Source organism: Aedes albopictus, chromosome 3 (assembly GCF_035046485.1).
Source record: "Aedes albopictus strain Foshan chromosome 3, AalbF5, whole genome shotgun sequence".
In the NCBI taxonomy this organism is placed as follows: Eukaryota; Metazoa; Arthropoda; class Insecta; order Diptera; family Culicidae; genus Aedes; species Aedes albopictus.
Window position 1 is genome coordinate 192,069,306 of NC_085138.1, and position 15,218 is coordinate 192,084,523.

The 15,218-nt window shown below is 36.3% G+C and overlaps 1 protein-coding gene across 1 annotated transcript in view; it reads left to right on the plus strand.

The window, feature by feature from the left end:
- Positions 1-5,929, plus strand: part of LOC109429102 (irregular chiasm C-roughest protein) — a 457,292-nt gene extending 451,363 nt beyond the window's left edge. Inside the window, exon 13 of the mRNA XM_029863148.2 lies at positions 5,197-5,929. Within this exon, the coding sequence (XP_029719008.1) occupies positions 5,197-5,238 (42 nt within the window). The 3' untranslated portion in view covers positions 5,239-5,929. The remainder of the gene's footprint in view (positions 1-5,196) is intronic.
- The last annotated feature ends 9,289 nt before the right edge of the window (positions 5,930-15,218 follow it).

Below are 15,218 nucleotides of genomic sequence, written 5' to 3' on the forward strand. Positions count from 1 at the left end.
TAAAAAATCTGCACGCTCGATTCAAGGGAAAAATCCCTCAACTAATCAACATCCCAATCAACATGATCAGAAATGCTTTTCCATTGAATACGTAATGCTGTCAGTGTTGACTTGAGAACCAAAACAAACACATCGGAGAAATCAACTGAAAACCACTTCGATTTGCACTACTGTACAAAGCAGTACGATCCAAAGTGAAAAGCTGTTGATTTGATAATGATTGCTTTGGGCATGAAAGTAAATATAGATAACAGGTGGTAGATAGTGTTTTGCTTTGATTCGCACCTTTCTAACAGGTGTAAAGTAGTGTAGTGGTAGAACATATGATCATGACTCTCAAAGTCCTGGTATCGAATCTGGGTACGGGAACACACTTTTTTTAAATTCTTGTTTTGAAATCAAAACATTCTCAATAACGAATTGAAGTGAATTTACATTTATTTTGAAAAGGCATTGGATGATCTTTCCCAACTGATATTCAATGGATATCGAATGTACTAAACAGTACTGCAAATCCAAATGCCAATCCGTTTATAGCAGCGTGCAGATTATTTACCGTGTAGGTGGCCGTTGTTCCTTTCCAGTCCGATTGGGGGTCCATTATGAGTAGCAGTTCGCCGATGTCCAGGTATCCGGGTCCGTTTGAGCCATGGGGCTCAGAAGAGGGTCAGTGTCAGCCACTCTCGGTGAAGAGCAACTGACGAAAAATTGCAAGTGCCGGAGCTGGGAATCAAACCCATGACCATCCGCATATGAAGCGAACGTGTGACCAACTACGCTACGGGCCCCGGCTAAAGTTTGATTTGAAAGGAGACAATTTACTAAAGTCAGCCCGTAGTTTTCTGACATTTAAGTTATAAAATAATCCTTAAAAATGCCAAACGTTCCATCAATATAATACTAGATATTCAGAAATATACGAAATAATCCATAAAATTTTGGAATAGTTCGACAATATAGGAAGTTCATGAAATATAGGAATTAATCCATAAAATTATAGGAAATGATCCAAAAAAATTGAGAAATGATCCTCAAAATCATGGACGAATTTTAAGTCAAATTTTCACAGATGTAAAACCTTTAGATAAATTCCTATATTTCATGAATCATTTGCTACTCTTTTGGGTCATTTCCTATATTTTGTGGATCATTCTATGGCTTCTTTTATTCGTGGACCACTCAAATGTAAAGGAGTCTAAATGACCTTTATGTCAAATTTGAGTTGAGTGTATTCGAAGTTTTTTTAAAATTCAAGCCTTTTCAAAATTTTTACAAAATTGTTTTACCTACGTTGGTGCAAAAAAAAAACAGTAAATCAGAGGAAATTGAGTTGAATCTGAAGTTTCAAAAGTTATGTATAGGATGAAAAATTGATGAAAATTTTTGAGCCTCAAAGCAGAGTTTTGCTTCTTACCTCCTCAATTGTTCATGGATCCAAATAGCTGTTTTGTGGATTTCTGGTATAGTTCTATGTAATCTTGAACTTTCGCAATTGACCGTATAGCATTTTTATTATGGAACATTCGTTCCTTTCTTTATGCAAAAGAATATTTTCCCTTCAATCAGAAACGGAGTCCCGAGTGCCCCCAGATAAATAATCAAAATAACCATTCCCACTCACTTCTTCTTCTTCTTCTTTTTGGCTCTACGTTCCCACTGGAACTTGACCGGCCTCTCTTCAACTTGGTGTTCTTTGAGGCAAGGACAATGATACACAATGCCCAGAGAGTCGAGAAAATTTCCCCTACCGGAACGGGAATCAAATCCGGATTGCCAATCTTCGGATTGACAATCCTAAGCCTCTCCACTAGGATAACTTGAGACCATTCCCACAATGTTGTCAAAATCAATTGTTCGACAACTCAATCTACATGATCGTCAAAACATGAGAGAAAACTGTCCTAATAAGCTTCCACGACTTCTCAGGATCAACTTGGTCACACGAGATTTATTCCAGATGCCCTCGGGAATGTATTCATTCCCACAATACGCACGTCAAAATCTTACTTCATGATTTGTACAAATATAAATATATAAAAGAGGAGCGGACCTGGTATGATGGTTAGAACACTTGACTATCACGCTGAGGACCTGGGATCGAATCCCACTCCCGACAAACTCGCAAAATGTGAGTTCTTCCTTCGGAAGGGAAGTAAAGCGTGGGTCCCGAGATGAACTAGCCTAAGGCTAAAAATCTCGTTAATACAGATAAAAAAAAAAATATATAAAAGAAAACAGTATTTTATGCTCTCATGATGTCTCGGAATCAACTCGCTTAGCTGGCCTAAATAAATTGGTCGTTCGTTGGTAGTATTGTTGGAAGTACGAACCGTATTCGACAAAAAATATTATTATTAAAAGTAAGGAACAAAAAAAACAAAAACGAAAAAAATATTTAAAAATTTAAAACTATGTTGACTATGAATAAATATTTCCAACTATTGCTGTAGCTGTATTAAACTAAGAGTAGTAAAGTTTTTTTTTCGCCCCTTCAATATTTTGAAAATGGGAGGGTGGAGGGATGTGACCGAATTAAAAATTTGTATGGGCTTTGAGACTCTTAAGTTAAAAGAGTTAAATTGCCATGTTAACCCCCTAATACCCAACCCCGCCTTTAGACGGGGTATAGTTTGAGCATTTTTGTAATTTTTGTTTCGTGGACAATCTTTTTTTTATATTGTTGGCTGATATTCAGGACTATTCTGTATATCTCAAAATGGTTTTTGGTGTCTTTTGAAGCTTATTTACATTTTGAGAAAAATCATTAAAAAATTGATGTTTTGGTCACCTTTCAGAAGTCATTGTATATTTTGTATTGAATCGCTTGAATTTACATATTTAAATTTTTTCTCAAATCATACTATCATAGTAAAATAGTTTAAGGGAATCGAATACACTCAAAAATTATTTTTCCTAAAATGACACGGAAAATATAATTTACTATGAAAAAAATTTTAAATAAAAATATTTCAACAATTTTCATAAAATCTCAAAGTGTTTTCGTCTCAAAAAATCCGTCTCCCAAATAGGCTTCTAGGAAAAATATAAAAGTGTGGGGATGTTCAAAAATAAAATTAGAAAAATCGAAAACCGAAATTCACAAAATCGAGAATTCCAAGGAACCATCTTCCAAAACATGTTTAAATCGAATTTATATAACGAAAAATGATATTTAGATCAAAATTAAAAATTTGGGTATTAGAGGGTTAAGCTACTAACTTAAGCTACTCTTATTGATGCTGCAATCTTGGGGAATCAAAACAACTGAGGACAAGTCTGAAACAGTCGTTTTGATTCCCCATTGATTAAAACATACTTACTTACATACTTACTCAGAAGTTGACTTCAACGTTATTCAAATAATTGTGTTGGATGGATTAAGCTTCTACAAAGCTTTTCAGTATGAAAGCAATTAATACTTCCAATTCGTGTATTGCTCCTGGAATTCATCTTCCTGGGGTATCTCCAGGGTTCGTCTCGTAACACCTTCGTGTATTCCTCTGGGGATTCTTCCCGAGATTCCTATTCTCCAGGAATTCTTCCAGAAAACCCTTTCCGAGTTTCTTTTCGTGGTTGCCGCATGAGTAAAACTCTGGGATTTTTCAAGGGATGCTTCTCACAGCTCTTTCCGTTTTTTTTTCAGGATCCTGAATGGTTTTCTTCAGGGTTACCCTTCAGACATGTTTCTCTGTATTTCTCGAGGAATTGCTGCCGGGATTTCCCCATGGATTTTTTTTCCTCAATATTTCTCCTCCAGAAGTTCTCCAGTACTTTTCGCTATATTTTTTTCGGAATTTATATTTGAATTTCCGTACAGATAGAATCTGATGAATTCAACTAGAAGTGAGAAAGACATTCGGTTTTTATAAGTGAAAATAACGTATTGTAGTCTTCCGTAAACATAAATTAGAATTAAATATTAAGAATAACAAAACTTGCATATGGGTCGTTTTTAGTGAATTGCCCCTTGAAATCATTTTTTTTTTTGTTCTAGGCATTTTTTAGTATTTTCAAATGTTCTACAATGTAGATCTGAATAAAAAAAAGTCTTGTTTCCTTCAGTTCTCAAATATTCTTTAACTCGCAAAGCCAATCGTGCGATAACAGGATCATATGAATAGGGAGCATACACGTAACGTCCGCAGCAACAGTATGGGAGAATATTTATGAGGTTGCGTCATGTATCCAGCAAAATCTCATTGTTGCGGTTAATGCCCACCTATTTTTTACACGTTTTGAAATTACATTTCATTACTTGCTCACTCGTGGTAAACATCGAGTAGCACATACGACATCATGCATTTTGTGCATGACGTAATCGGAGTTCTGAAAATGCGAATCAAAAATATAAATCGTACTTCTGTAGTTGCAAAGCAACAAAAAAAAAACACTTGCGAACGATTAATGAATTGGTATGTCTGGAACGTGACGATGTTTGAGATTTCCCACTAATGATTTTGACAACATTATGAGGAATGGCCAGTTCGAGTACTTCTCCGAGGGCACACGGATAATTGCCGGTATGGCTGGGTTGATTCCCCGAGGGGTCAAGATTGTGTTGTGCCAAGTTGGTAACTATTTTCTATACCAAAAAAAATCTGGAAAATGAATATCTGTTAATGATAATTATGTTTCTGGCAGGTAGAACCCAGCCTTGCATTAACATTTTCGAATCCTTAAAGCATCCTTTTCGATTGGGAGAGTTGAGTTTTTGTAAATGGAACAAAACCTCAATTCAAACAATGTATTATTAAACTTAACAAACATTTTAAAACAATAAGAGAATCAAAATAATGAACAATAATTAAAGGAAAATAAGCAGCTCAAACGAAAATAAAAATACAAAATTATTCAATTTGGACAAATATACAAAAAGATAAAAGCTTGAACAAAGATGGTGTTTATATAACACAGTAATTTTCCATCGTGATCAAACTATTAAGGAAATTACTGCCACATTCAAGTGTAGTAAAAAGCAATCGATTTAAACGCATAACTGCATGGTTGAGTAACTTTGAATATAAAGCCTTGAAAACGTTATGTTCATTTTCATTGTTTGTAAAGCTTCAATGAGTTATGTTGATTGTATTTTATTTTATTCAATTAGAAATGACTCTGTAAGGCAAACTCTGATGTGTCACGGTTTATGTAACATTTCACTATCTTTTCTTATGCTTTTTTATTCCACCAATATAGACGATGCCCGTTCTTCGGACATTTGGCAATCATGTAGCCTAGCGGGAACGAAACTTGCCAATCACAAGTAGTGGTCGTAGTAGCAGTGATAGTGATCATCACGATATCTACTACTATCACCATCAACACGATCGTCACTTCCAACACAGTCTTGATAGTGAACACAAACACAAACACAATCACTATGCCACCTATCACTATTCCAAATCCGGAAGCACAAATCAATCTAAAAAGTCCAAGACTAAGCACGAGAACCGAAATGAATACGAGTCTGCCCAGTACTACTACAACAACGCGAATTCTAACCACAAGGGTAGAAAATTGAGTTGCGAACTAGCGCCAGCCGAGATCCAGAATGTGCAAAATTATGAGATAAAAAAGCATAACAAAAGTAAATCACAGTCACAAATGCTGCTACTGCCAACTCCACCGCCTCCTCCCCTTCCACCCCTGCCGCTGCGGGATTCCAACCCCTCCAACACTTCCTCGCCATCAACATCCCAACTCCAAATACCAGCGGACATGGCAGATCCTTTGCCACCTCCTTTGCCACCAATGCAAACCACAGCGAATGCAAATAAATCACACCAACCACAACAGCAACATGCTAAAAAACACAGTCAGAAACAGCAGCAGCAACTACAGTCACCATTAAATAACACTGCTTTCAGTAATAACAACAGCAGTGCCAACAATAAAAATAGTTAGCTTCCAAACAAGCAGCAACAGTCATCAGCAGCAGCAGTCGGGAAAGTAGGAAAAACTAAAAACCAGAAAAATGAAAACCAACAGACAGAAAGGCAAAAAGTTGAACATTTCAACAACACTGAACAGCCAAACGAACACAACACAAAAAAATACATTTTACTCTCCGTGTAATTGTAAAAATTAAAAGTGTCAAAAAATGTGTATAAAAATTTATATTCCTACCGTTTCCATTACCATCAGGACATTGTACAGCCAAATGGAAAGTAAACGTAAAACACTAAACAAACACTCGAAAAAGTCAGCAACAACGCAAACACTTCTACATACATACGTACAGACACACTACCAAAACCATTCACTTCCGGACAAAGCGGGTACCACCCTCTCATCACCCACAGCAAAAAGTGCAACACTGGAGGGGCGGCGCAGATTTCATGCACATTTTAGCTAACCGTAGCGCGGGATTTTGATTTCGCTCCCAAGCTAATTTGTTTAACCTCGAAAATAAACACATTAGCTGCAGTGTTGTTCCTTCACGCCAATTTCATCATCCATATACCATCACACCATCCAGTAGATTTGAACTGTAGATAACAAAAAAAACTTCAACCCCACTTGCTAGTCGGTCACTGGGTAACCATATCTCTCCCCGCAGAAAGCGAGCTTTGGCACTTTTCTCTTCTTTCCACCATTGCGCACCGTTTTTTATTCATTTTTCATTTTGGGTTTTCTCGAAAAGTATGAAAGTGAGAAATATGCATTTACCTACTACTGCTTACACATTTCAACGTATTCCAACCGACACCCACCAGCAGAGGGATGCATAAAAGTTTTGGGTTTCATCACACGTACGTATTCTCTCCCTGGTGCAGCATCAAAACATTTTTTTCCCCTCTGCTTATATCTATATTACATTTTCGGTTTTGCACCTATCTACAAATCATACGAGCCAACGATTTACTTGAAAATGCTAATGAAATTGTTTTGTAAATGAAAACCACTTCTATTTCGATCTTTTGAAAATGCCATGAATCTTAATCAAAACTTAATTATTTCATTAAACAGCATAATTCAGGGAGCAGCGCAGGTAAGAGTTTAAGAAAAGTACATATATGTTATGTTATAAATTGACAATATCACAAATGAGTTAAAATAAGTATGGAGAGAGAAAAATGAACTACGCAGATTGGTATTCTGAAACTTTACACTTTGAGAAAGTCATTAGCGATCTACTGCTTCTTTGTAGTAACCTGTCGTATTCACATGAGTGCAAACGACAACTTGTTTGCCTTTCATGTATCAACTGTATTTCTTCAACACAGTCATTTGTGAAGCGACATCTGTAAGATAGGCAAACAGTTCTAAAGCTAAATAAATCGCACACGCGCTGAGTACACATCCACTAAGATGGATAGATTTGTAGTTAGAAGTAGATGAACCATGGTCGATGAGATTTTACTTGCCTTGTATTAACTAAGATGCAGTGTCACTGTTTTAACTAAGATGCCAGGGCCCTGGGCTCCCACATTTCAGGGGCCCCCACAAAATTTCACTTCACGAAAAAAAAGTGAAGCAAGATAAATAAACTTCACTTGATTTAATTTTTATCACAGGAATTCAAATTACTGTTTACTGCAAGATTTATGCGATATGTTATGGTTATTCTAAGGAAGTCTGTAATAATCTGTCTAGCTGTTTATGAAATTTAAAATTTTGCCTCTATTACTTATGATCAGGAATTGCACACCTAAAGAAAAATTACATGAAGAAAATCTTCAATTGAATTCTAGGGGAATTCAAAAACTCTATCAATTGCAGAGTCAAACAGTTCCTCCTGATTTTTTTTATTCTGTCGAGAGGTTTTGGAAACATTTTGAAAAAAAATCTATAGAGATTTTGGAGTTTATTTTTATCGAAATTTAAAAGTATGTTTGAAATTCTTGAGTCTGATTTTACTTAAGGTCCCATTAGACATGACAAATATTTGGCCAAACAAGCCCAACAAATGACCAACACAATGCAAATCATGGCAACCTCGGATGAATGTCGGACTACAATGGCAAATATTTTTCATTATGACAAACAGTCTAATGGCCACTTTAGGCAGCCTAAGTCATTTTGAAATCGGAGATCACCAAAACTGTTAAAACATTAATTTAACCTTACTTAGTCCCTATAAATACGTTTTTGTCCCCAAATTTTGGACAGCTCTATAAAATTAATGGCTTGTCCGATTTTGGATATCTTTGGCTCAAATGAAAGGGCCACATGTCTAGTGTTGGTAACCATCGGAGAATTCCGGATTTGGTCACTGTGGCCACCGGGAACCTGCTTCAACTGAAAAAAATGCCACTTTAGAGACCCTAACTTTGACAATCTATAGCTTTGCAACCAAACAACTAATCAGGACCGTTAAAGAATTGTTTAGAAGGTATTCACGTGGACTTTGATGAGGTATATGCATTAATATTGACTATTTTTTTTTGAGAATAGGTTCCGGAAATCCGAAAAGTAATTTTTCATTACAATATTGTACAAAAACTAAAGCTGATTTCTAGTACGTTTTTTTAGTTGAGAGATTGGCTTACTGAAATAAGGATGGTAAACTCCTGATTAAATCTATAGATTCCTTGACAAAAAAAAAAATCAGATGAAATATGCGAAGAAATTAATAAAAAAATGTCTGGGTTTTCCGATGAAGATTTAAAAAAAAATAATAGGAAATTCTAACGAAACTTTAGTCAGGAATTCTTTCGGGAGCTGATCAGGGGTTCTCTCCAAATTTTCTGCAGCATTTTCTATTAGAATTCCCTTTTTTGATTTTAGAAGTTTATGAAACTCCTTGCTGAGGGTGACGGGTTCGATTCCCGGTCGGTCCGGGATCTTTTCGTAAAGGAAATTTCCTTGACTTCCTTGGGCATAGAGTATCTTCGTGCCTGCCACACGATATACACATGCAAAATGGTCATTGGCAGAGGAAGCTCTCAGTTAATAACTGTGGAAGTGCTCATAGAACACTAAGCTGAGAAGCAGGCTTTGTCCCAGTGAGGACGTTACGCCAAGAAGAAGAAGAAGAAGATGAAACTCCTTTGCTGTCGAGCTAAAACAAGTTTTTGTTAAGTGTTCATTCGTTATGGTGATCGACCAGCAACTTCTCCAGAGATTGCTGAAGGAATCTACTAAAAATTGTCTTTGGATTTCACAAAAGTCGACACAACCGTTTGCACTACACATTATATCGATTTTTTTTTTAAATTTCATCTATGTAATTTCACTATGAACTCTGGCATGCATTTCTACTAAATCTGGGATCTATTGCCGTGAATACGCTCGTAAAAAGCATTTTTTACTTTAATCCGTTATCAATAAACCCAAGAAACAGAATTAGCTGAACAATAGTTTCTTAAGCTATATTTTATCTAAGAGTGGTTTGTTCCACTTTTGTACAGCAAAAATGTTCGTGGGGAATTTAGTTGATTTTAACATTTTTCCTAGCTCAGCTTACTGCTCTTGATTCAAGTTCTTCTACATAAAAATTCATACCTTCATTATTATAGGGTGACGATGGGTATTATCGGCAGGTTTGTTCTCTTCGTCATGAGGGGTTTTTGTGGGCCGAATCGTCTGAAATTGGGGCATACAACTCAGCTTGGTTGGGAAGGATTTGAGGCCAACTCTGAGACCCACAGGTTTCAAAAAAAAAACCATGACGAAGAGAACAAAACTGCCGAGAATACGTAAGTTCCCCTATCTATTTGCAAAATTATCAATATTTTTTTTAATTGTTTTCATGTTATATTGGAAAAAATATATTCACTATATTACGGCCCCCCACAACATCCGGAGTTTTAAGGGCTGTTTCAGAATGGTTTCGAGATGTTTCTAGACGTTTCAAAGGATTTCTGAGGGGAGTTTTGGAAATTTCAAATTACTTCTCAAGGGGCTTCAAATCACCTGAAACTTCCTGAAAGTGCCAGAAATCCCCTGAAACCCCTGGGCCTCTCGAACGCCCAAAAACCACCTCGAGCTTCTCTGAAACCTTCTGAAACGTTTCATCCACCCCTTAAAATGTACTGGAACCCTCCTTTGGGCCCTGGGACACCCGTGAATTAGTTCCGGGCTGAAAATCTCGCTAATACGCATAAAAAATAAGAAAATCCCTAATCCCTCATTTGATCGTCCCTGAAACCTCTTCAAACTCAGTGGAATACCTCTAAATCTATTGGCTCGTATGAGGAAGCGCATTCGAGTTTGATGTGATTTGACTGATCATATATTTGTTCAGTTCCATTTTTACAGAGCAGAGATCCCGCTGAAGGGCTCTAGGCCAAAAAGATATCATCATTAGGCTTCGTGGCCGTGCGGCTAGAGGTGTCAGTCATATGTTAGTGCTTGTTCAGTCTGTGCAACCTCTGGTTGAAGACGGTGTAGTGTCTTTTTCTTAGATCCATTCCTTGCTAGCTCATCAGCAATCTCTTTCCCTCTAGACCCATATGTCCTGGAATCCAATATAGGTAAACCCCATTGCGCATGGATAAGTTTTTCAAAGCCAGAATGCATTCCCACACTAGCTTTGAGTTACAAGTGTCGTTATTAAGCGACTTAAGTGCCACTTGGCTGTCAGAGAAAATACATATTTTTGCAAATCTATACGTTTTCCTCAGGTAAGGTCTTGTACCTTTTGGGCAGGTGTACCTATTTTGGGCTCTTGCCGCTATAACTAAGTCAATTTCAAACCGAATAATTTGAAATCTTGTATAGAGTTAGGCACGTACAGTATCTAACTCTGTACAAAAATTGAAATCAATCGGTTTGGAATTGACTTAGTTATAGCGGCAGGTGCCCAAAATAGGTACACCTGCCCAAAGGTACAAGACCCTATTATGACTAACACACATTCTAATATTGCATTCGAATATTAGACGTGCGCGCCGACGTTTTTTTCCACGCCGCCGCCACCAGTTAAATTGACCCGGCGCACACTGGGGCAGAACTGAAAATACATGGAAAAAACCTCTAGCTCGTCGAGATGTCGAGATACTCATTTGGTGTCTTCAGAGAAAATATTTCTATGGATACGGTCGATATTCTGAGCGGTAGTCAATTTTTCTTACGTTATTCGCATAAAAGTCCTATAAGTCATTTTGGCCATCTTTCATTTTAGCGATATGGTGTCTTCGGCAAAGTTGTTCGGCTATTTATGCTGAAAAAGTTTGCTGAAGACGTCAAATTTCCAAAGCCTACTATTCTTGAGATATTAACCGATTTATAAAATACCTACCTAAAATCAATTTTTTTTCATTAAAATACGTTTTTTAAACAAATTTAAAGTCCGTTTTCGAGTTATAATAATCATAAATACTAAAATAAAACATATACCGAGGAAATTAGTTGGAAAAAATAAAATATGCATTGATTTTAAGTAGAAAGTTTCCGAAAATCACGCAAAATGTATATAGGACGTTCTTGCAGTCGGGCAAGTTCGGGCAAGTTTTTTCATTGGCAATCACCTAAAAAATACACTAGCTTTCATGTAAAAAATTTTCACAGACATGATATTTAATGTCGGGGCCCGTGGCGCAGTGGTCCACACGTTCGCTTTATAAGCGGATGGTCATGGGTTCGAACCCAGCCCCGGCACTTGCAATTTTTCGTCAGTTGCTCTTCCCCCCGAGAGCAGCTGGCACCTGACCCTCTTCGGAGCATATAGCTCTAACGGACCCGGAATTTGGATATCGGCGAACCGCAACTCATAATGGACGACCCCCAATTGGACTGGAAAAGGAACAACAGCCAACCAGCAGCATCATCGTGCTCATCATTCTACCGTGGACATGGTAGAAAAGTTGAAGCAGCACAAGGCACCAGTTCGATACAGTTGAATTAGAATAGAATACATGTAGGCGCTGTACAAAAGTGTAAGTGCAGCGTCCAATTGGAATCGCTCACGTAGTGCCCAAGTGGACAAAAGAGCTGTAAATTAGGTTAAGTGATTAAGAATAAAAAAATGATATTTAATGATTTTTTCCAAATTGAGTTCAAAGTTTACTGTTTTGGGTAAATTAGTACAAAATTTATGTTCATAAAAAACTATGTTTTAAGATGTCAAGTGAACCATAAAAAGTATAGATACAATCTAGTCATATATTTAGTTGTTTCTAATCTACAAACAAATTGTAAAACACAAAAATGTCCCAAATGCCTTGATTTATCATTCGTTAATGATTTATTCGAACGTAATGTATTTGCGTGATGATTCAACGACTGTTTTACAACACATCCAGATTTTGTAGAGATCTAGACATATGTATGCTTCCTGTGATGGCCACTAATTTGAAAGACAGCTTAATAATAGAGGAATCAAATAACAAAGAATAGTTTTTACTGGTATATTTCTGATGAATTGTTATTAATGTTGCTTAGTACGCAAAATATTGAAATATTTAGTACGTACGACTGGGTTAAAATAATTGAAAAGCTTATCTACATTTTTTACTCACATGCTTTTGAGTTTTTAGATCATTGAATACATTTATTTATGCCTCTAACTCTCCACATTTTTTTAATATCTGTATTAAATAAAATAATAATCAAACCAACAAAAAATATTCATGATGTGTGACTGTATAACGCATTGACGAATGATAAAACCAAAGCATACTTTCATTGGCGTTTGGGACATTTTTGTGTTTTACAATTTGTTTGGAGATTAGAAACAACTAAGCCTGTGACTGAATTGCATCTATACTTTTCATGGTTCACTTGGTATCTTAAAACGTAGTGTTTTATGAACATAAATTTTGTACTAATTTACCCAAAACAGTAAACTTTAAACCCAATTTAGAAAAAATCATTAAATATCATGTCTGTGATTTTTTTTACATGAAAGCTAATGTATTTTTTAGGTGATTGCCGATGAAAAAACTTGCCCGAACTTGCCCGACTGCAAGAACGTCCTATATACATTTTGCGTGATTTTCGGGAACTTTCTACATAAAATCAATGCATATTTTATTTTTTCCAACTAATTTCCTCTGTATATGTTTTATTTTAGTATTTATGATTATTATAACTCGAAAACGGACTTTAAATTTGTTTAAAAACGTATTTTAATGAAAAAAATCTATTTTTGGTAGGTATTTTATAAATCGGTTAATATCTCAAGAATAGTAGGCTTTGGAAATTTGACGTCTTCAGCAAACTTTTTCAGCATAAATAGCCGAACAACTTTGCCGAAAACACCATATCGCTAAAATGAAAGATGGCCAAAATGACTTATAGGACTTTTATGCGAATAACGTAAGAAAAATTGACTACCGCTCAGAATATCGACCATGTCCACAGAAAAATTTTCTCTGAAGACACCAAATGAGTATCTCGACATCTCGACGAGCTAGAGGTTTTTTCCATGTATTTTCAGTTCTGCCCCAGTGTGCGGCGTGCCGCTGTTCAAATTTTTCCCACGCCGATGAGAAAACGACAAAGACTTTTTCATTTCTCGCCAGCACTTTACAAACTACCTATTCTAACCTGATAGCAATAATTGTGTTTATTTTTAAACAATTAATATTTTTTTCTTGTGCATATTTTAATAATTTCTTACGGCAATACTTTGAATCAGGGATGGCAAAAATACTTTTTTCTCTTTTCCGTTCATCGATACTGGAAGTAAAATAAAAACAAAACAACGGCAGCACCAATACCATCAGACGCCGCGCCGACGGCAGTCAAGCAGACGCATGATGGTTTTCGCTTCCCCACGAAAATATTTATGAGCAGTCATGCTGAGGCGGGTGATTGCGAAAAATGTCAAATATTTTCAACTGATAATAACTCACTTGTTTTAATAAATAATTTAAATTTATTTGCACAAATAGCTAGAGCACACTCCTAGCTTTGTGATGCATGTAAAGAAGTTTGTCTAGAAGCGGTTTGAAAAGCAGAAAAATGAATAGAGGTAATAAACTATAGAGGGAGAATGTCGCTGGCGTCGACGCCGAAACATCTCTTGCTGGCGAAGATAGGGAGGTATATAAGTGTCAAAGCGAAAAAGTATGCAGTTTGACAGATAGATACCCGGGATGTTTTCGAACGAGAACAAAGGGAACAGCAGCGACATTCGTCCTCTATAGTTTATTAACTCTATTGAAAAATGCGAAAACGGGAGAGACAGAAATTTTTGTCGTTGTTGTGCTCGAGTACTGGCGCTCTCGCACTTGGAAACCGGTTCGGCTGCAGGAAAAAAAATGTTATGACATTTATTTTTCGAACAGTTTCAGTTTGGCTGGGCCTATGATGTTCGTGTGGAAAAATGTCAAATGTACAGCCGGTAACCGTTTTTTTTCCAGTACATTTCTCATCCCTGCTTTGAATATCCTCACTTATTCTTTTGTGAGTACTAAGCGAGTCTCTTTTGTTAACCTCCACTAACGGTATTTCCATGAGGTTCACAAACACATTCTCGTGCATATTCTTGGTACAGTCGAGTCCCCTATTAAACGCTTCCACCTACTTTACGCCCACCGCAATTTCTCAGTTGTCTAACATCCAATCTACTAATTAATTTTTAGAATTTTCAGCAATTTCTTCGGAAATTTTTCCAAAGAATCCCTTTGAAAATTTCGTAAGGTTGCTTTTTGGAATTTCTTTTGTGGTTCTGTTTCCTGCAATTCCTTCCGAAATTCCTCCAGTAATTTCCAAGATATTTACAGAAGTATTTTATGAAATTACTTTAAAACTAAAGTAATTCTTCAAGGGAATGAAGGAATTTCATAGAATGTTTAAAAGTTTGCAGATTCAATTTCTTTGAAACAATTTCCGAAACAATCGTTGGAGGAGCTCCTGGAGAAACCCTTAGGGAATACCTGCATAAACTTCTTATACGGCTTTGGAGGAATTTCTAGAATAATTTTATGTCTAATTTTTAGAGAAATTTAAGGAAAAAATCATGGAGAAGTTTTTAAGAAAATCCCTGAAAGGATTTCAAGTTTACATCCTTGAGGAATGGCTGAATTAAGTCTCAAAGAAGTTTCTTGAGAAATTCTTGAAAAGTATTCTTCTGGAATACGTTCAGAAATTTCAAAAAAAAAAGGTGCTGGAGGAATTCGTGAATAAATCTCCTAGTAAATTTCTGAAGGGATTGTTTCTCTCATCTGTTAAGCCTTTCAATCTATAATTTAGGAATATTGTGGTATGACCCATATTTAATTCTGAAGGGACTCCTGGAGGATGACTTGGAACAAACCTTGGAAGAACTGTTGGAGATACTGCTGGATGAATTTCCTGCAAAAATATTCGAAAGATATTAGTATATA